The sequence below is a fragment of the Bactrocera tryoni genome, chromosome 5 (genome assembly GCF_016617805.1).
Source record: "Bactrocera tryoni isolate S06 chromosome 5, CSIRO_BtryS06_freeze2, whole genome shotgun sequence".
Classification (NCBI taxonomy): domain Eukaryota; kingdom Metazoa; phylum Arthropoda; class Insecta; order Diptera; family Tephritidae; genus Bactrocera; species Bactrocera tryoni.
In genome coordinates, this window is record NC_052503.1 from 19,098,050 (window position 1) to 19,122,244 (window position 24,195).

The following is a 24,195-nucleotide window of genomic DNA, read 5'->3' on the forward strand; positions in this document are numbered from 1 at the left end:
GAGTGTTGGATCTTTGACCCGGAAACAAACGATCAATCGACCGAATATCGTGGCAAAGGTGAGCGGAAGCTGGAAAAACCACTTCAAAGCAGGTCAAAAATCAAGGTTATGTTGACAGTTTTCATCGATTATCGAAGGCTATGCCGCAAATTGCTCTTAATAACTATTTCGAGGATTGAAAAAAAGTTGGCAAAAGTGTATTGGGGCGAAGGAAGATTACTTAGAGCAGAATAAATTATGAATTTTAAAGTTATGAACACAGTCTTACTATTTTTTGCCCATAGTAGTATATTTTATCAGCTTTTCAACGGCGAATGTTAAAAAGATGTTCGGGAGAATGTGCAAAAAGTAGCAAGAGCACATCAATGCTACGAAGTGAGCAGCCGAGACAATTGGGATAGGAGCCGAGGCAGCCAACCAAGTGGTTTCCGGCGTGCACTCACCTATTTTTCGATGTATATGTGTGCGTGTGTGTTAGCGCGCAGATGTTCGTCTGTACGAAGAGGCAGCGCCAGCGCAGCGCGTTGTTCAACGACAATTTCGCGCCGAAAAAGACTTGGAGCTGATGCGATCACCAACAAACGCTCAGTGTTGCTCGTGTCGCCAAAGCGCCTTGTCACGCTACGTCGTGTTGTCTTTTAAGCGTCGCTTACGATTATTTCTGCATTACAATCATTACATTTTGTAAGCGTTTTACAGGGATTAAGTGTGTTTTATAACCTAATGAATACAATGAAATGAAAATTATATAAATTTATTAAGTGAAAGTGTGTGGAGAAAATTATAAAAGCGCTGAATGCGTAAATAAACGGATTGTGAACAATGAGGGATTGAAAATAATTTAGAAAAAATAAATCCTTTGAAATAATTATAACAATAAATAAAAAAGAAAAAATTCGAAAAAAATCGGAAAATATAATTAAAACAGCGCATCATGAAAATTTCGGATATCTTCGAAATTTTGATAAATTCGAATATTTTCGAACTGATTTATAATGAAAATTAAACTAAAAACAAGAAAATTAAATTTAAAAAATTGTGTAAAATAACATTAAAATATTTTTTATATTAATTTCGAATATTTTCGAAATTATTTTTAATGAAGATTAAAATAACAATGCATCATGAAATATTTCGGATGTCTTCGAAATACTTAAAAAAAGTGTAAAATAACATAAAATTTTTTTTTGAAAAATTCGAATATTTTCGAAATTACTTATAATCAAAATTTAATTAAAAACAAGAAACTTAATTTTAAAAATTGTGTAAAATAGCATAAAAAATTTAGTTTTCAAAGTTTTGAAATATTTTCGAAATTATTTTTAATGAAGATTAAAGAAAAAACAGTAAATTTAAAGATTTGTGCTGCTAACGAGAATTAAAAAAATTTAAAATATCAAAATTGAAAGTTTTCGTAAGAAAAAAATTATTTTCGTCTAATACAATTTTCAAAATAATAAATTTGAAATTTTCTGGGTTAAAAAACATTTTCGAAAACTGCTAAACGAAAATGAACTGCAGAACTAAAAATTACTTTTTTATATATGCATTTGAAATCTATATACATACATATGTATGTACATACATATTTAAACAAATATTGATTTTAAATTTTTTGGTTTTTCGGTTATAATTCGAAATATTTACTAAAAAAAAATAAATACAAAAATATTTATTTTAAAAATCAGTAAATAAAAAAGTATTAATGTACTTATTTTTAATTATTTTCAGTGAAAAATTCTATTATTTTTCCAAACTTCGAAAAAACTTTGAAATTTTCACTAAACGTTTTCGAATCCTTCAAAAACTAAAAATATTTTAAGTGCGTTTTAAGCTATAAAAAAATCTTACCAAACGTACTATTAAATAAATAAATATTCTAAAATAATATAAACCGCAAAAACAACAACGACAGCATCTTATTTACACTGTTTCCCAATATATTGTAACTCATCAGCAATTCATATTTCTCGTTGCACTTGAAATTCTTGTCGCCGTTATGCTTGTGTATGAATTAATTGTAGCTTGAAGGTTGTGGGCGTTGCAATTTAGCATTTTAATGGGCAATTTGATGTCTTATAGGCATGTGTGTGTTAGCTATGATATGGTTGCCCATATTCGCAGCACACGGCAGACACAATTTTTGTAGTAAACATTTTTGCCGAGATTTTTCTGTTAAAGATTTTTCTAAAAACTACTTCTGTGAATTGTAGGAAGTTTAAAGAATAACTGAGGACATGCATATACATACTATAAATATTTATGAGAATAAACCATTATATTTCATAATGTGTAGTTTTGTTGTGATACAACTGCGAATCAGATGGACAACAAGCAGATAGATTGACATCTCAGACTAGACTGATTCATTTAACTCATGAGTCGAAATAAACATTATGGTCTGGCGATTCTACTTCTAGTAATAAAAATAACTATATACATATATATAACATAAGATATATTAATAGGATTCATTATTATTGAATTAAATTGTATACTTTATTTAACAGAGTTAACATGATACTTTATCAGTCAAATATGCACCATATGTCTGGTAACTTGTTGCGATTTTGAAAATAATTTCGTAAGTATTCTTTCATAGAAAATCTTCTCACTTGTTTCTGTGGACAAAAAATTGGCACAGTCGATTTTTCGAGCTTCTTTTGAGGCGATTTTACTGGCAAACTCTTTCGCTATAGACAGGAATAGGTGCCTGATTCGGAGTATAAGCTGGATGCTTCAGATCATTTCATTCAAGCTCCCGAAACTTCTGTCTAACTATCGATGTGTGTGGCCTGGTGTTGCCTTGATGGAATACAATTCCTCCAAAGACGGACTTTTTCTGGATGATTATTTTTTACAGACGTTCCAATTTTTAACAGTACAGATCCAAGTTTGGTCTTAGGGGCAGCTACCCAAAGCACATTATTTCCTGCCAATCCCACTAAATAAATAGCAAAACCTTTCTGACCATCAATCCTGATATAAACACTGATTGCGACGCTTTTTCGCGATTCCACCACAACAGCTTTCACTTGACGTTAACAAACTTATTAACCATTAACCATGCGCATTAGCAATGTATCGAGTTTGTTGGGATTCAGGAACTACTTATGGATAGAAATTCTGTCAATGAGTTTTTTTATCGCTTTAACTTTTCATAGACATCCACAAATTGTGCTTCCTTTTGTATCGAGCATGATTTAAACTAGTTTCTTAGTTCAGAAAAATTCCGAAGGTTTATTGAAGTTCACTTTCTTCCACAAAAATTATTTTTTCAAAAATGTTTACTACTGAAAATGGGTGCAAGATTTGATGAGACACAAATATTCGTTTATAATAATAGTCTCGTTCAGCCTTAATTTAACACAATTCGCTATACCCTGTGACCTCACATTTAAATATCACACTTTAAGCTTATGACTTTTGACTCTCTACTTAAGTTTCTCATTTATAAAAATCATTTGTAAACATTGTAAAATAACTTCGCTGCCATTTAATTGTAAGTCACAGCACAACTATTGAGGCAAGGCAATGTAACGAACAACAAAAATAATTACTAAAACTTAGCAATAAAATATTTGGTTTATGTTATGCTGTACTTTGCTGACTACATACATATTTATGCACATAATAAAGTACAAGTTCAGTCGCATTGATAAAAATCGATGCGAAGCGTTGCTAGCATTTTAATCGCACGATATACAGTTCTCCGACTGATACCTTCCTACAAAAAAATTAAAAAAACAGAAAAAAAATGAGAAAAAGGCCGACGACCACTTTGCTTTCTGCCATCTGCCGGCCCTGTACTACATTTGTCTCCGACCTAAAACGCGCGCCACCTGCGCTTCTCGGCGTTATTTTTTCGCCGCTGCTTGCCAATAAACAGCCAAATTGGCGCGCTGACAGCCCGTGAGCGCCGTGCTGTGTCGTCGCCTTGTTGCATTCGGTGCAGTGGCATACTTTGATTTTGATGGTCAGCAAGTTGCGCTCTACTTTACGGTAATTTATGACATACATAATCGTATACAATCTTTTATTGCACACATATATTATTACAACTGCATTACGGTGCATTTATTTATATATACTTTTGTATATACTATGAGTGTGTGTGTGTGTAATCATTACATTGCTGCTGCTGATGCTCCTTTTTCGACTGCTGTTGGTGGCATCAATAAATTTCGCATAGTCATCAAATGTTTTGGACAAGTACACAAGCAATTAAATTGCTAGTAAATCATTGTAATTAGTTTGTTAGTCCGTAAATGTTGAAATTTGATGCCGACGGGTTTGTATGTAATCGAATTTTTTTTTTGGGCATTTTACAACTATTTTGTTGTTTTATAACGGTAAATAACAGCTTGAGTGCATAAAATTCGTTCTAATTACGATTGTTGCTTTACATTTAGTTAATACAAATTGACATTTACTGAAGAAGTCTCCTTGACATCTTAGCTGCAGCTATAGTCTAATGATTTATTACTGTTTATATAGCATATATATCGACTATGTCAAATTTCAAGTTCAAAAAATGCAGCAGATTTATTTCGCAGATCGTTTGTACATAGAATAAATAAACTGTAGACTTAAGACACGAACTTAATTTCAGTAGTAATGCAGTACAGTAGATAAAAATACACTCGAACTGTGTTATTGAATGGAAAAATATATATTTTTTTCAAAGGAAACAATTTTAAATACAAAATAAATATCTGAAAAATAAAAAAAATATTTTTTTTAAAAATTTTTATTTTATTTTAAAAATTTTTATTTTTATTTAAAAAATATTTTTATATCTAAAATTGCTTTCTTTATAAAAAATAAAAAAATATTTTTTTTATACTTTTATTTTTTAATATTTTTTTTACTTTTGTTTAATTTTTTTAATTACTTTCTTTTATTTTTTTATTTATTTTATTTTATTTTTTTTTTTTATAAAAATATTTTTTAATATTTGTTATATTTAAATTTGTTTTCCTTTATTTTTCTTTTAAAATTTTTTTATTTTTTGTTTTAATAAAAAATGTTGTTTTTAAATTTTTTTTTGACAAATGGCAATTGTGAAATTTTTCACACGAATTTTTTAAGAAACCAAATTACAAATTTGATATATTCAATTTTCAGAAAAAAACGTGGCTATTTTAAATATAATGTGGTAAAAATTGTTGTAAAAATAAATCAGATGGCAACATGTTAAAGTGATATGTTTGAAAAAAAAATCGTTTCGAAGTAAAAATTATCCCTTGACGGTAAATTTAATTAACAGAAAAATAATAATTTATATATACTGGTGGCAACACCAATCTAGATTTAATGAAAGTTTTGGAAATGTCACAATTTTGTTTCTTTTAAACACTTAAAACTTTTGTTTTTTATATCAAGCAAACTCAGAAAGTTAAAAATTAGGTGGCAACTCCAAAAAAAAAACTTTTTATTTAGTTTTGTTTTTCAAAATAATTGATTCAAGTAATCTGGCAACCATATTTTAAACTAAAATAATAAAAAACTGTTGTCGAAATACAAATAATGAAAATTTTTTTATAAAGTCAGGTGGCAACTCCACAAAATACTTTTGTAATAGATTTCGCTTAGATACCTTTTCTGGTATTAGTTTTTAATATTTTGTTTTATTCAAAATATTGAATCAAATCCATCTGGCAACCACTTTTTTTATAAGTTTTGCTCAAATACATACTTTAACAACTGCTTTAAATTAATATTTTATTTTCAAGACAAAATGTCATATACTCAGATTCAGTCAGACAAAAATTTCATATAAAGTTAGGCGGCAACACCACAAAATAATTTCGTAAAGGAGTTTGCTTAGATAACTTTTCTGGCAATATTTTATAATATGTTATGTTTATTAAAATTATTTAATCAAATGCATCTGGCAGTTTTTTTTAAATAATTTTCTTATTTACATATACATATGCTTTATCAACTGTTTTAAATTAACATTTTAATTTCAAGATAAAACGCCAAATAAATTTACCCAGTTAAAAATTTTATTTACAGTCAAGTGGCAACTCCACACAATAATTTTGTAAAGGAGCTTGCCTAGAAAACTCTTTTGGTAATGTCTTATAATATAGTACATTTATTAAAATTATTTAAACAAATGCATCTGGCAACGCTTTTTTATGATTTTTTGGTTGAATTACACATTTTATCATATTTTAAAATAAAAATTTAATTTTCAGCAAAAAATGTGCTATAAATTCACTTAGTCTAAAATTTCATATAAAGTTAAGTGGCAACTCCACAAAGTAATTTTATAATGAAATTTGCTTAGATAGCTTTTCTGCTTATTAAAATATAATGTAATTTGTTTAAATTAAATTAATTAAATTATTTAACTAAATGCATCTGGCAACCTTTTTATACAATTTTTTGATGATTTATACACCTTATCAATAGCTTAAAATAAATATTTTATTCTCAAAAAAATGTGATAAATATTCAGTCAGTCGAAAATTCCTTATATAGACAGGTGGCAACTCCCAAAAATCATTTTGCAATAGCGTTTGCTGAGAATCTACATTTTTATTTTGCAGCATTTTATATTAATTTAAATTATTTAATTAAATGCATTTGGCAACCTTATTTATGCATTCAAATCAAACGAAGAAGGAAAGAATGTAAATAATTAGAAATCTGTGAAAATGAATATACAGTATACTTATAGACATATACATACATACATACATATCTGGTATATGTATATATTTGAAATAAGCGAATAAGTTATTTTATTGCCCAAGAAATTGAAACATCGGCAAGTAGACTTTAAGTAATTGATCAACCCCAAAACCAAATTCGTACAAAAACCAATGAAATAAGAAACAAAAGCATTAACATTTCCATTCGCGAAGTGCGAACATGAGTAAAACGAAGTTAGATTTGCTCTTAAAAGTTAGTAAAGTATTACAACAATGCGCACACGCATAATTAAAATGGTCAAAAGTCTGTAGAAAAACACTCCCAAGTGCCACACAGCCTAAGAAGGCAAACTGGCGCTTTGCTACACATTTTTGTAACGGTTATTTGCAACACTTAAGCAAAAGTAGGAACTAAAAAAGAAATTGAAAACAATTTGGACTAGGTCGTTGAAACTTGGGTGGTGCCACAGTGTCGATTTAATTAGCCAAACTTTGTAAGCTAACATGCGCCAAATGCAGCTTGTCCACTCGCCGTTGAAATTCAATTTTGTACCAGTCGATTGATTTGGGAGGAATTGAACTACATACATATATATTTATGGCAGTATGTACATGGCGTAAAATATTTTTGAGTATATAATCGAATATCGAAATTCGATTTTATAATATAAACATATATACTACAGAGGTGAGCTCTAAAAAGCAAAAATGAAGAATTGTGTTAAAGCTATCAAATTACAATAACACTTACATTTTTGTTGTTGTATTTCTTGTTATTGTTTCATAATTTGTAGGTGCTTATCGATTGGCACTCACATTTCCGCTTTATAACTCCTTGACATAAATGAAAATAATACTTTGGTTGCTTGCGATATAAAATTACGAGTGAAGGAGGAAAAAAATAAAGCTGACAGATTAAAAAAAAAATTAATGAAAAAGTAGTAGTCATAATATTTAACATAGGGCTGCCAGTTAAATATTATGACTATGTACAAGCAATAGGTAAAGCATCAAAAATTTTATTTTAATTTTTTATTTTTATTTTTATTGTTTATTTTTTATTTTATGTTATTTTTATTTTTTATTTTATATTTTTTTTTGTTTTGTTTTCATATTTTATTAATTTTTTTTATATTTTTTAACTCAAGTTAGTATTTCTGCTATACTTTTCCTGTCACACTTTTGCCTGAGTGACAAGTGTGGCTTTGGGAAATTCGATGCTGTCGTTGTTGGTCGTGCACATTCGTGCCACATAACTGTACAATCACCTGTTGCCATTCGCCTTTAGGCCGCACAGTTACGTCAGTGTTATTGAAAACCATTTGCGACTAAAACATACAGACGTGCATTTATTTTTTTTAATTACAAACAAAAAAGCAATAGAAAAACAAAAAAAAAAATAAATAAAAAATCAATAAAAATATTGCGCGAAGTGATTGTGTCATCTAAATTAATTGTATATAGTAATCTATTTCTAAGTGTTATTGAAGGCCTTAATCAATTGTGGAAATAAGTGAACGTAACAATTTATAAAAAATAAAATAATTGAACAAACATAAATTTGTGCAATAAATAATATATCGACTCAATTAAGTAATTTATTAAGAGCTCCGAAGCATCTGCGCTACACGTACTAGGTGGTCGAATTTCTGGGTGGATTTGACGATTACATAAACTTTAAAATGGTAAGTCTAGGGGTTAAGATTTAATTCATATTAAATTTTGTAATAAATATTTATAAATGTTATTTTATTAAATAATAATTTATTAATAAATTATTATATTATTCAAAGTAGTTTGACCCAAATTTTGTATATGAAGCCATTCATTGATAAAATTAATAAAATATTTGTGTATTCTAAAACTAAATTATTTTTTTGATGATGAATATGTTTGACGTGTACTGAAACAATAACGATCCAAGCGAGATACATATGATTAAAGCTATTTGTTCGTAAAATCAAATATACCTTTATACTAGACCTTATATGTATAACCAATAAACTGATCACTTAATGATACAAAAGATAGTACTTATAAAGAACGATTTAAGGAAGGCTAGAAGATACTTTTCATTGACAATATTTTTTAACATAATATATCGGTAGTTGAAATTTAATCGTAAATAAATATAATAATTTTAGTTAATTTTGTCTTAGCGCCACATAGCAATCCTTTTGGTTATATCAATTTTGGTTGACTAAGGATATCTATCAAAAATTTTATTGAAACCAATTCAGATGATTTTCTGAAAATTTTTAAACTTCTTTATTAATGAATTATTGAATTAATAATCAGATTAAGGAAGATAAATCTTTTTTTGTGGTATATTCAGAACTAGATAATTAGAACTATTTAGGATGTGAGAATGGACCAGTTGGTTCAAACAATTTTTTGAAGAGTTTTATTTGTAGTTATAGTTTATTGATATATTCGTTTAAATTTAATATTGTCTGTACATTTCTAGCGAAAGTTACTAAATGCACTCCTATGAAATTTGTTAGTACATGCTGCAAGGGACCTAAAGAAACACGCGTATGCTTTTTTCACATACACAATTCTTTAAAAACTTTCAAAATAGGCTCCTTCTGCATCGATGCAGCGCTGGCAGCGCGATTTGCAAGCTTTGAAGGCTTCACCGAAGGCATTCTCCGGGATGCCCGCCTTGGTTTGGTAGTTGTTCACAAGAAAGGCGGTGTGAGCCGGAGCGTTGTCGTGGTGCAACTTCCACTTCTTGCTAAAGCAACATCTGAGTAAGCCTGATTGATCATATCAAACGTCTCTGTCGCAGATTTACCGAGTTACACATCGAATTTAATCGCGCACCTCTGCTCTAATGAACGCTACATTTACACTCCCAGAAACATATCGCGCGGAAATGCTTGTCCCGACTCTCCAGGTGACCAGACGCTCGTTCGTTAGCTAGGAACGCCGTCTATCGAATCCAGTCGGTGCGCGTACGCTCCGAAGTACAGTCGCGGCGAAAGAAAATGAGTCCTATTATTCCGGAAAACCCTGTACGGTCTCGATGCCTGCAGAATGGTTGTTGGCCTAAAGACAGATAACAACTTAATGGCATGGTATGCGAGTCAGATGGGCATTAGTAACGACTCTATATGCAGAAAATGCAGGAAAGTAGGCATGAAAGAGACGCTGGAACACCTCCTTTGCTACTGTCCAGCCTTAGCTAAAACTCCTCTTAGATATGCAGGAGGATCGTAGTTAAAATAAGATACCAAGTCTCTTAAAACCCGCAAAAGGCGTTGATATTTTGTATGACATTATGTCAGCTCGAATAAAATTGATGCTCCAGCTGGCATTATTAAGAACCTGTAGGTCTATGGATGACGTGACAGCCAGCCAGCAGTACAACCTTGCATAATTTATATGGTTGCTATCTATACGAAAGCATTAAAACTACATACCTTACTAATATCTACGCATGCTGAAGTTTAAATTAAATAAGAAACTTTAATGTTTGAAAAATATTTTGAAAGAGGTTGCCTTTTTTTCAAATTTCATCAGCAGTTAGTAAGAAAATGGGACCAAAAGATCTAAGGTGTGGTGCAATCTTCATCTATTTAGTCACAAAATCCAACCTATAATATTTGGCAATTTAGATACTAAACCGTAGAGGGAGCATATGTAATCCTAAATTTATATAGAGTCATATTAAAGTTGTGTAAATTATGCAAGTTGAGTTCAATTATTGATTTTTTCCGTTCGTTATTAACCTAATTTCGGTTAAATGTGTTATTTTCTCTTTTCTGCCCAATCAATCGTTTTTATCTAATAACTTTGAATGGTTGAAAATAATATAGTAAAGATTCTAATAAAAAATGTGGGTGTCTGCAACGAAAACCTCGAAAAAGAAGAAGAAATGCTGCATAATATAACTGCAACTGGTGTAAACCGCGTAAAGAGTGCGAAGAAAATATTAAAATAAAAACAAATAAAATCATGCTCTCACTCTTTCTCTCTCAATCCCTGGTCAATCGAAACCAGTAATTCGCTGTAATGAAGGGCTCGCATATTTTATCACAATAAATTCGCACATGCGCTCAACAACCTCACTTATCATTCTCAGTTACGCGGGCAGCTTGCGTCTGTCACAATATATTAAATGATCTGTTTTAATTAAATTTCTTGTTGTTAAAAACAAGCCGTGTTTGATAAGCGTGGCATAAATTAAGCAAAAAAAAACTGAAGACATTTTACGTTATAAATAAAAAGCGTAACAAATGAAAGCTTAAGCAAAAATAACTGAAATTTGAATTGCTGATGATATGAAGGAAGTTAAACCATGGTACTATTTATACAGATACTTATCTTTATGAGGGATATGAAGATATATGTAAATGTACATGCTTATAAATATACTTGTATATAAAAGCATATAATGAATGATAAATGAATGACGCAAAATGGCAATTGTTGTCAACGCAATGACATATTTTTAAAGAAATATTTAACATAACTAATGTGAGCCAAATATAAAGCTGCTTCCACGCACAATTTACATACACATATGTATATATGTACATACATATGTAAATGTGATTTTACTGCGTTTGCACATTAATTGTGTGAAGTGTAAACAAAAATTGTATTCAAAAACAATCATTAATAATTTCGGCGAGTTCATTTACTTGCATATTTTGCGGCAATTACGTGTGCGATAAAAAAGGAACCAATTTGTCGCTCACACTTTCGATTTGAGTGAACGAAATAGTATGCTAATATATGAGTTAATAATAATACCATAAACATGCTTTTAGCAAATTTAGAATGCGAATGCATAAATTTATTCGAAATGTTAATTACTTTAAACATTTATTGACAGCGTAAATATCTTAAATGCCAGCTGGCCGAGCGTCACTCAGTTTCTTGAATGAATAAATAAAGTCTCATAAATAAAGTCTGTTAAAGAAATCGTATTGAGTAATGCTATGTGTAAAATTTAATTTTAGAAATGTCAAAAAACATTTGTGAAGAAATAAAATAACGGGGATTGGAAGTACACAAGCACACAAAGAAAAATTCCGAAATTTCGGGATCGATTGTTATTTTTTATCTAATTAGTTATATTAAAAGAGAAAATTGTTTCATTAAATCTCGAAATAATCTTAGTCCCGAAATTTCGGGATTTTTAAAATGTGTTTAATTAAAAATCACCAATTTTTAAGCTATAAAATAATATGAATTTAAAGTATTTAGTGTAAGATACTAAGTAGAATCCCGAAATTTCGGGATTATTTATTTTTATCCAAAGAGTTAAATTAAAAGTGCAAAATTTTTCATTAAATCCCGAAATAATTTTAGTGCCGAAATTTCGGGATTTTTACAATTAAAACTATGAAATATCAAGATTTCTAATTATTTTTCGTAAGATTCTAACTAAGATCTTGAAATTTCGGTATTGAATATTGCTTTTATCCAAATAATTCTATTAAAAGAGAAAATTGTTCCATTAAACCCGAAATAATATTTGTATCGAAATTTTGGGAATTTTACAATAGGATTTAAAAAAACAGGGTCTCAAAGTATTTTTCGTAGAAATAATGAAAATTTGCGGCTATAAATGCCAAAATTTCAGTATTAAATTTTTTCTATACAAATAGTGATATTAGTAGTGAAACAATTATGCCTTCTCTTAAATCCCGAAATTATTTTAGTTTTGAGATTTCAGGATTTTCAATCCAATAAACAATTTTGTTAATTTCAAGGCTATCAACTACTAGTTTAATAAATATTATTTTTCTATAACGAATGGATTCTCAACTTCTTCTCGCATAATCCCGAAAATACATTTTTCTATTCTTAGTCTAATACAACCGCCCACCCTGTATATTAAATTACATGAATTAATATATACACTTAACTTAAAGCTTCCAATAACACTATCTTATTATTGACTTAAAGCAAACAATAATAAAATTTCTAATTCTAAGCTAAATTGCTGCTATTGATAAAAATAATCAAGAAAATCCAGCAAAAGCCAAAGCCTTGATTTTACATGGACCGCCAGTTGAAAATAATTCGAATGCTTGCAACTTTGCCACCAATTACCGATGATTGCTTTTAGTTTGACCTATTGACTGCATTCAATGCAACGGCAAGCCATATTGTACAATAAACAATTCTTATCAAAGCAATGAAATATTGCAGTAGTTTTCCAAATTTAATAATGGGATGGGGTGGCAACGCCTCCGCATTTTTTGCTCTGTCTACTTAGCAAACTTAAATGAGGTCTCTGTGGCTGCATTGTTGTGGGTCTTATATCTTGCATTTGTTGTAAATTTTGCTTATTTGATTGCCAGCTTGCAATTAATATTATTACAGAGTTCATTTCGGAGAGTTAATACAAAATTAAATACTTTTTTTGACAAAATTTGAGTCGGAATTAATAGACAAATTAAATTTTTAATTAATTAACGTGGTTTTTTAGCAAAAGTATAAGGTGTATGCAATACTATTTTGAGTTAAAAGAAGCTGAGAAAGGATTTGATTGATTTTGAAACATTAATATCGAGTTTGGCGCAGATTTCCGCTATTAAAATTGTAGGTAATTAATTAAGTGCCAAGTAATTGCGCTTGGAAGAGCTGTATGAAATGTTAATTAATTGAGAGGTATATGAAATGTTATACTATTTAAATTTTCTTAATCGGATTTTGGTACTTCGAAATTAATAATTATAGTTGATGGTTTGAGCTCCTGATTTTCATCAGATGTCTCGTCAGTGTTCTGGTTTAGTTGGTTAGAGAAGTTTTTTTTTAAACTTAATTACTCTTCGGAAATCAAGTACCCTTTCATATTTTAACAAGAACTTAGTTTTTCGAATGAGCAAAATCTATTTAAGTAATCGTATTGATTAGTGCTATGTGTAAAATTTAATTTTAGAAATATCAAAACACTTTCGTGAAGAAATAAAATAACGGGGATTAAAAGTATTTTTCGTAGGACACAAAGCAAAATCCCGAAATTTCGGGATTAACTATTTTTTTGTTTATCCAAATAGTTATATTGTTAGTGAAAATTATTACATTCGATCCCGAAATAATTTTAGTCCCGAAATTTCGGGATTTTTACAATAAGTTTTAAATAAAAATCACCATTTTTGAAATTATAAAATAGTCAGAATTTTAAGAATTTATTGCAAGATACTATGTAAAGTCCCGAAAATTTGGGATTAATTATTTTTTTATTTAAAGTGCTATATTAAACAGAAAATTGTTTCATTAAATCCCGAAATAATCTAAGTCCCGAAATTTCGGGATTTTTATAATGAGTTTTAATTAAAATTCACCTCTTTTAAAGCTATAAAATTATGGGAATTTAACGTTTTTGTTGCAAAATACTAAGTAAAATCCCGAAATTTCGGGATTAGTTTTTTATACAAAGAGTTATGTATCTTGAACAGAAAATTGTTTCGTTAAATTCTAAAATAATTTTCTCACAATGAGTTTTAAATACGCAATCCAGATACTAAAACTATAAAATATCAGGATTTCTAAGTACTAATTAAGATTACGAAATTTCGGTATTGAATACATATGTACTATATACATATGTAATTGTTATCCAAAAAATTATTAATAATAATGATGTAAGAATTAACTTGCAACAAACAACTCGCTGAGTCAGAGTCCACACAATCTCAACAAATTTACTAAGGGAAGCAAGAGCCAATTGAAAAATTGCATATTCTTGGAAGATATCTTGCGATTTTAGTCTTTTAAAATAAATTAAAATAAATTTGACAGTTGTAAATATGAAATAAAAAGCGTTCTTCTGAAATATTTTAGTATTTTCCTCAAGTATTTCTTAAGATCCCTACCATTAAATTCCACTGGAGCTAAGTATAGAATTCATTTCGACCACGCATGAAAGTCGCACTCAACCCAACCAAATCCAATAAAAAGCTAGTTTGGATTTTCGAATCATTAAAAAAGCATACATTTAAACCAGATAACTTTTGCTGCTGTAAATTATAAGATTTCATATGCACATACATACATATGTGTGTAGGTATGTACAGTAGTAGCAAAATCAGTTATGTATGAAAATAAGAGATTAAAGAATCGCGAACAATCGCCGCCGACATCGCGCACCGCCACGTGAAGGCAATAACCAATGAGGGGTCAACAGAGTTCGACTGAGGTACTGAACGCTTGGCAGCCAAATAAAAATTTAAAAACAAAACGGTAGAAAAATACCAGGCGGCAACGTCAGCATTACACGGCGGCAGCAGTGAGCACGGTGAAATCGCTTCTATTGTTGCCACCGCTGATTGAGTTTGTTGCAAATATAATATTGCTGGCGGCGGGTACGGCCCCTCGGCTGCTGCTATTACGAACTTTTGACGTTGATGGAGAACAAATCATGTACGCGACTGGTGAAGGAAGCAACAAGAGGTAGAAAAAAATATTTATATGAAAGATATACAAAAATGTTAAGAAAATAATTTAAAAATTAAAAAACAGCAAAAAAAAATTAATAAAAAAAATCAAGAAATAAAAAAATATCAAAAAATCACAAACACATTAAATACAAAAAAATTAAATAAATAAAAAAAGTAACAAAAGCACCAAAAAGCATTAGCAATAACTTCTGCGGCAATAAATTATCGGTAAAAGGCAAAGCTGCTGCGCAAAAAATTTGGCATTTGTAGAAATTGTTAATTCATCATTTGTTTAAGTAATTGAAATGATTACAATCGAGTCAGTAATTTCAAGCAAAAAGCAGCAAAAACATGCACAAAATTATAACAAATAATAATAATCGAAATGGAAGAAGTAAGCATTAACCAAGTTTAAGCAAATAAAATCGAGGCGACTGCGCAGAAACTAAGCAAAAAGCAGACAATACCGAAATTTGACTGATTGCTGGTTTGTGGTCTTCCTCAAGCAATCTTCAAGCATCTTCATGTTTCGGCAATGGCAACAAATGAACGGTAAAATAAAAGCAATTTTGTTTACCAAAAACTACCTTTGCCTTATGGCTTTTGGCTTGGCATTAGTAATGAGCTTTGGTTGTACAAATACTTTTTGATTGATGAGCTTTAATTGAATGATGTGCAGTTATTTGTTTACAGTGTGGCTTGAGTAAACACATGTGAGAAAAAATTTACTGCGAAACATTTACTTTTGTTGAGTTTTTTCATACTTTTATTTGTTTAACTTAATGTGCTTAGCTATTAGTAGGAGTATGAGGAAGGCAGTACGTGAGTTCAGCATGCATATTTTTAAATTTATATGCATATGTATGTTTACCTTTATTTTCTAAAACATTGGTGGGAGGTCAGTGTTTAATGCTATTCACACCTAATACTTATAGTATGCATGTGAGCATACCTGAATTCAGTCGAAGGAGAATGCATTCTAAATACACAAAAGGCTTAAGCAACGAACTCGATTTCGTACAAGTGGGGGAATATGAAAGAAAATGATTTTTATTAACAATAAGTTATTTTATACAGATGATGTATTGCTATTTATATATTAAATATAAATTCCAGTATATGTGCATGTGTGTACATATATAAATATCAACAAATTTATGAGAATATACAAATGAATATGAGGCTATAAGTTGAAAATAACTTATTTGATTTCAATAATATGTTAATGTGTAATGCAATGTTGATTCGAAAGTATTTTGGGGTGCCATGTATTTAAAAATATTCACTAAAATAATTGAAATATAACGGATTTCGGCTTAATATGGCGACCAAACTGTAGTGGCGTAAATAGTAAGTATATTTTATGTAGAGTTATCGTCCGTTGAAGATTGTATTGAAATAAAATTTTAAAAATTAATAAAATACCGCAAAAACTATTTATTACAGTAGCAGGTATTTAAAAAATAATAAGTAATTTTTTGCAGGGTTGCCGCATATTTTAATTAATTTATACAAATTAAAGTTAAATAGTATAACTATTCTTTTACAAAGCATTCCTCATCTGGAGTTGTAACATTTTTTTATTTTTCTGGTGATCTTTAGATTCTATCCTAAAATGAATGAAGCCAATTTTCGATGTTCGATCTGATGAGAACCATATACCGGTGAGTGCGTTCGACCGGAACTAATGGTTCTAATCATCAAGGCACAAGGCCTGTGAGGCAAAATGTTTCAACCATTGTTTTCTAAATAGATTTTAACCGATCTTGCAACATCTTTTTCCAAATTAAAATTATTTTCTCAAGTCGAATCGTGAGTTCCAGGTGTTTTTCGGCAATGGTTTCCTTCAATTTCATGAGTTGTTGTTGGTTTCACCCTTTTTAGAAGCTCATAATACAGCGTACCCTTCTGATGTCGCCAAATACGGAGTATTGCTTTTGTCATGGTTATTCGGCTTTGGCATTGATTTGGCTAGCTGCCCATATGACATTTGAATTTTTGTTGTTGGTGTTATTATAATGGATCCATTTTTCATCACCAATCACAATGCGGTGAAAAACCACTTCCTTTTGTATCATTCCAGCATAATTTATGACATGCAAAATCATCTTTCAACGTCTATTGGCTTTAATTCATGTGCTTGGCTGTTTTTAAACCTTTTGAAAAGGCTGTTTAAGTGACTGCTAAAGATACTCAGAGCTTTCCTTGTGTTAAGCTTTAGTGGTAGTGATGCTCGGTGATGCCAGCACAAATGATGATATACTCGTGTGAAAAATTATAATTTTGTAAGCTTCAAATTAAAAGATGAGGAAAGTGGTTAACTTCCGTTGGAAACATGTTTGGATTATTGAAATATTTAATAAATTCAAATATATTTTTGAAAGTCTAAATTTCTTGATTTATTTAACTCTTTACCATATTATATTTATTATATTTATATAAAACTTTTAAAAATTTATATATTATGTATAATTTCAGTATATAGTTGTCTTAGAAGAAATAGTTCTAGTGAACTAGCCAAACTTTAAAATAATAATATATTCATTAATTTCTTTTTAATTAACTAAAATATTGAAAAAATTTGAATTAATAATTTTCTGTTCATTTATTTCGAATAATTTAAAATAAATATTGGCTATATTAAAATTTTGATATTTTTTTGTCTTGAAATTTATATAATTTTGTTATTTATTTGACACATGCCTAATTTATAGAATTACTCAATGAAAGTCTAATTACGCAATACATGTCTTCACCAATTTTGTCAAATTGTTTTTTACCATATAGCACTTTCTAGTATTTGTTAGAATTGTTTAGTAAAATTAAGTTATGGGCACTACTGATGACTCTCTCTTTAATACATAGCCTACTATTGAATTTTGTTTTATAGACAAGGAATTTAGAAATTTAATGAAGATATCAGTGCTGAAGCACAAATAGTTCAAACTGACGCTTTTGGGAAAATTTTAACTCTCAAGAGTGAGCTCAAAGAAGTTATTAAGTGGTTGCATATAGTTAAAGGCGAAAAAAGCGAAAGTTCCAATTCTAAGAAAACTTTTTAATTTATTGATCCACAAATTTGTACACACATAATGATATCTTTTAACTGTATACTAAGACTTAGTATTAAAAAAAATATTTATTTGGAAAGGAACTACTGTTGATCTCCGTGAGCGCCTCTCAAAAAAGACGTTTTATAACTTTGAACTGGATAATCTGAAAAACCAAACAGATATCGTTCAAGTAATCTTAAATCTAGAGAAGCAAAGGAGTAAGCAAAATAAAAGTTTTTGACAAAATCGCGGTTTCTCAAAAAAAGAATCGATTTTTGACCAAAATTTCGGCCTTATAATTATTTATAAAAAACTTATTGGTAAAAAAAGCCTTCATTTAATTACAAAAAAATATATTTGAGAAGTTCGTGTTAAAATTTGAGACTAATCGGTTTAGCCGTTTTCGAGTGATGCTGGTCATCGACTATGAAAACACTATTTTGAGAAAAACGCATTAAAAGTTTGGTCTTGTACTGCCAAACGCTCTGAAACGCCTTTTCAAATGTGCGTATAGCTTCGAAAATATTCACTGGAACGATATGAAATTTTCTGTGTGTATTCTTAAATATATGTACATTAAGAAAAAAAAAAATTTAAAACAAAAAAAATTAAAAAAAATCGATTTTTGAAAATTCTAACTGTATATAACCCCTTAATGGATGTAAAGAAATGTTTACGGCAAATCATTTTCAATTTCAAATATTTATTTATTATTTATTAAAGCACACTTAAAAGATGGACATCATGTTGATAATGAAATAAAATGCTTACGATGCATATATTCGTAGCATCGCCGATTTATTATTTTTAAGCACTCAGCAGGCTTACTTTTAATATTGTACATGTACATTGTTTACCTAAAAACACATTTATTTTATACATCTTAATATCGTTGGAAACAAAAACAATTAGGCAACGATCATTACAAATTGTTTATATTCCATTTTTTATATTTATTTTACTAATAGTTATTTAAAAGCTTAAAACCTCTTTTACCTCATTTATAATTGTGAAAATGATTTAATCTCCTCTGTGTTAAAAGTGTTCATAGTTACTCTCAACTTATTGGCAGCTTCATTAAATATTTTTCTTTCAAACTCCTCTTAACCAAAATTGATAAACGCTGTTCAAACACATTGCAGAACACGGCAAACTAATGGCATCCACAAGTAACCATAAATATAAACATTGCAAAATTCCACCAATAGCTTGTAAACCAACAGCGTTATCTGTAATAATAACAGCGTGTAATAATAACAGTATGTAATAATAGCAGTGTGTGTACTCCTCTAATTCTCATTCAGCACACACGCATTGCCATTTTCATGCAATTTTTGTGTTTGGCTGTTATGCGGGCGTTGGCAACAGTTGTATGTTGCCACTGATGCAACAGCGCCAACTACAAATAGTGGCGTTCAAGCGCTTGGCATGTTCATTAGAGCCACAATATTGTGTGTTGCTGTAATTTGTTGTTGCTTCCACAAATGCGTTTTGCAAAGTATCAGCTGAATTTTGTTCAATGCAATGTAATTATTTCATTAATTTTTCAAATATGCCGGTTTTCGTTTAATGATTTGATTACCAACAACTCTATGGATAAATTTTTAGGCTGCCACTTGATGTTATTAATATTAGAGGATATTTAATATACATTTTTCTTCTGTAAATTGACAGCTCACTTATTCGTTGAATATCTCTTTAGATTCTTTTAATCATTTAGTGAGCATTCGAATTCCCTTGATTTTAGCTCTCAAGAAAATAACAGTGCAGAAAAGAGTCAATAGTGTAAGATTAAGTTTAGAGATCGATTCTCTCACTTGAACAGCTAAGTACGGCGATCCTTTGTGGTACCTGAAACACTCATATATACTAGATCAATATAGTGATCTGGTAGCTTAAAGCTAAGATTGACGGAAAGTGCTTTACATTAAGCTCCCACTCCAATTTCCCCTGCTAGTGCATGTACATATGTAAGCAGAGAAACATCCGCCAGGAGTGATCCAAATGTAGCTTTATTCCACTATCTCTGCTAGCTAGAATAGAAATCATTTGAGGTTTGTATCGCGATTTAAGGTCTATTGTGCACTTTTTGCTAACTGTAAGAAATAAGATGACACGTGTCTTCACTACAAATAGAACAAACGAGCCTATACTCGCTCTGCTAAGATTAATGACCCATAAATTCACACTTAATGGGTCAATTTGCGTTGAAAGAAACATTGGCCGCCAAAATAATATGGCGCTGACCTCTGGCACAGCGTGAAGAGGCAAAAGCAAACATTAAAAATAAAAAAAATTATAGTAATAAGAAAAAACTAGCAACAAAAACAGCGCAACTTAAAGCATTTGTATTAGGCAAAATTAATGACAATGACTTGTGGAACAAATGAGCAATGCCAGGCAAAAGCCATCACTCACAGAATGAGTGTTAATTGTTGTTGCCCGCTTGGTTTTTGTATTTTGTAGTTTTTTGTTTTCCATTCAACTGTATGTGTTATACCGGTTGTTGGCGCTGCTCTGCGGTTGCTGATGTGCTAATCCATCATTACTAGACGCTTCAGCTGTAGCATTGCGCATGCGGATGAGCTTGCAGGCGAGTCGAGTTGTTTATGGAAATTTGCTTGAAATGCAGCAAGCGTCTAAGAATGCGGCAAAAACGCGCAACAACAACAACTACGAACTGCAATTGATTGTCATTTGTGGTGAAGAGTTCGTTGCACAGCAGAAACAGCAGAACTAGAAGCAGCAGCAGAGGAAGAAGACAACAATAATAAAACAGATTTCATTCAAGGTTTTTTTGTTTTTTTTCGGCCAGCAAACGACCTTATGCTGCCGCTTCGTAGCTCATAAAATGTGCAGAATAAGAACACCGTTGTGACGGTCTAGCGGCATTTTGCAGCCATAAAATGGTTGCTGCCAATAAAAAACGCAACGCTCAGCCAATCGCAAATAAATTGTGGATAATTAATAAACACGCTACGTGTCATCGTCGTCGCCGCTGTCGCTGCGAGGTGGAGCGACCGTGCAAAATTGTGGCAGCGTGAAATTGTACGCTGGAAAACGGAATACCAAGTGCTGGGCAGCGTAAAAACCCGTCGAACTTGCAGTGCTGCAACTACCAGAAGAGTAATGAATACCTATGCTTGGTGCTGTGACAGAATTTATGAGCAATAAATTTGACTGCAGTTCTTAGTTAAGAGCAGAATTCTAAGTGCAACGCTCAAGCATAAATAAATTGTGGTGCATAAGAAAAACCCGAAGAAAGCACATCCTATTAGAAATTTGCATTTGATGTCAGTTATGACTTTAGTAATAATTTGTAAGCATTATTTTTAATTTAAGCAATATTGTGATTTCTTAAGAAGGAAATAAAAGCTCAGTAGTGTTAGACATTGATTTAAAATATTTTTTTATTTAAATTGATAATTAGTGTGAAGTGTTGCGAAACATTTTTTTAATTTGTTTTTGAAATAAATAATTTAAAAAATTTAAATAACGAGAAAAAACATTAACTGCGGTTGCAGTGAAGCTACTTGTAAAATATTTTTCTCAAATAAACAATCTTTCTATACAAGGGCTTGCTTCGGATCGGTCAGTTTGTATGGTAGCTGTATGCTATAATGGTCCGATTTAAACTATATTTTCGGATTTTTTAGTGCTACTGGGGAAAATTTACCGTATCAAATTTCGTGAAGATATCTAGTCTCATAAAAAAGTTTTCCATACTAGAGTTTGATTTTGATCGATTAGTTTATATGGCAGCTATATGTTATATGGCTCCGATATCAGCAGTACCGATAAATAAGCAGCGTCTTGAGGAGAAAATAATGTATGCAAAATTTTAAATCGATATCTCGAAAAGCGAAGGAATATACTGACAGACCTGGCTTCAGTAAAACCCATTTAAAAGCCGCAGGAAAAATCACAAATTTTTGAGATACTTAGGCGGATTGAGAACTTAAAGGAGCTTAAGGTTGATGTGAGTACTACTCCCAAAATTATAGTTTTCTATATCAATTCAACTCGCCACACTCTTTCGCCTGTAAACTTATGAAAAGTGATGTTACGTTATTTTGCATTTTAGCTGACGATATGTACATATACTATTAAGGGGATATTCTGGTCTAGAAATTTAAAAAAATCGATTTTTTTTTTATTTTCAAAGTTTAACTATTCAAGAATATGTGTACAAGAGGATTTTTCAAAATTCAAATTATTTTCGGAGATATTTTTCTGATCCGGTATCCAAACTGGCTTGCAAAAAACTTTACTTGAAACTTTAAACGCGTTTTTCTCAAAACTGACTTTTTCGGAACGATACCCACGATTTCTCAGGTTCTACTGGACCGATTTACTTGAATTTTTTTTAGAGACTTCTTTATAGGCTTGTCTATGGTTGGAACTAGCCCCATCCCCAAATTTTTATTTATTAAAAAATTCGAAATAGTCAGAAAAAGTGATCCAAAAAAACTTTTTTTCAGGCAGTCGCCATTTTGTGAAATAATTTTTTTCCCACTTTTCCGTAGTTCCTTATTCTAGATTAATAATCTTTTTTTTTGGTTTCAGATAATTAGGAGGGTTGAAATCATGGGTATGGTCACGTGGAAATTTTTAGAGACCCCCCACTTCGTCAGCTCATAATTTTTGAAATTTTTTACTTTTTTTAGTTTTTAGTTTTTTTCTGTACTCTTCTAAAATTAACAAATAACTAATAAAAAATGGATAGTAAAAATATTAATTGCCTTTTTTTACGAAACTTTAAAAATTAGCTGAATTTCATGCTTCTAGACCAGAATACCCCCTTAATGTTTTCGACTTTTCCTTCAGTGAGATGTAAACTTCGCATCAGACTTATGCTATAAATGTTTAAAAAATTTAAGGAGTTGTAACTAAAATTAGTTACCATAAATATTTGTCATTACCAAATACTCTTCACTACATTTTATCTATGTGACCTGGTCTACGAAAAGGGAGCTAACGTGCGAAAACTAGTTTTCTGGGAAAAGCTGTTACAAATAATTGTCAGTTTCTCGTTATCTCATTAATTGTTCTCCTTTTTTTTGACACCTAAGCCCCCTTTCCGTAGACCAGGTCGCATATGCATATTTTCTTCAATATGACATTTCGTTGTCTTCAGTAACATATAATGAATGGGCATAAAAGTAAATAGATCCAATAAGGTATGACATACATCCATAAATCGATAAGCAATAGATTTATCCATATTTTACTATGCTTGAGGAAGTCGATGAGAATAATTCCAAACCAAAATAGTACAAGGTTATAGTCACTTGTTGGACGACATTCAAATATTTGGGCGCTTTAAACGTCTTTTTATCTTCTACAACGATTAGCGGAATCGGTCTCAGGTGTGTAACAATTTCCTTATACGTATATCAACTTGTGTTTCCAATAATTAAGATATCGCAGGCATATACTAGATGAAAGGAAGAGGTTATATTTGGAGATATTTAGTCCATACCGCAGTAACTGTTGATTATTGGGAGCATATAATCTATCGTAATGTTGAGAGCTTTCCTATGATCGTCTTCGATATGACTTTTACATATCTTTTTCTCTCGTGCTCGTTACAACTCTATAACTATAGAGGAAAGGCATATGCTTAGAATAATTAATTTTTTTTCGCCGTTTGATATTTTTTTCCTGAAATTTATTTGCTTATTTCTTTGAAATTATTGGCAGAAGGGTTCAAAGATAGATTATAGTGTTATGTAATTTATCTAATATTCTTAAAACTTTAAGTAGTCATGGCATTATGGAGTCTGAGGTAATTAATTATAAATCGACTCCAATTTTTCATTTGGATTCTTGATAATAAGGGAATATACGATAAAACTCAGTAAAGCGAAAAGATCTTCGCTTAAAACTTATATTGAAATCAAAAATGTCATTTGAGGCTGAAGGTTAAATGAGAACTGGAAGGCAGTTCAACAAGCAAAATTATAAAACAAAGCAGCCATAGTTACAGACATAGACATTGACAGGAAAATGGAAGAGCTAAAATATTAAAAATTAACTTATTCATGCTCATAACGCCTGCTGCAGCGTCTCCGG

General features: G+C 30.5%; 1 protein-coding gene across 4 annotated transcripts in view; it reads left to right on the top strand.

Annotated features, from left to right (window-relative positions):
• Positions 1 to 603: 603 nt before the first annotated feature.
• LOC120777774 overlaps positions 604 to 24,195 on the top strand; it is a 42,338-nt gene continuing 18,746 nt past the window's right edge. The window contains exons 1-2 of one of the 4 annotated variants that reach the window (XM_040109293.1): positions 604 to 684; positions 8,130 to 8,350. In XM_040109293.1, the coding sequence (XP_039965227.1) occupies positions 8,348 to 8,350 (3 nt within the window). In that variant the 5' untranslated portion in view covers positions 604 to 684; positions 8,130 to 8,347. Of the gene's footprint in view, positions 707 to 8,129; positions 8,351 to 24,195 lie in introns of all 4 variants that reach the window. The other 3 variants (XM_040109292.1, XM_040109296.1, XM_040109295.1) reach the window with 3 other exon arrangements.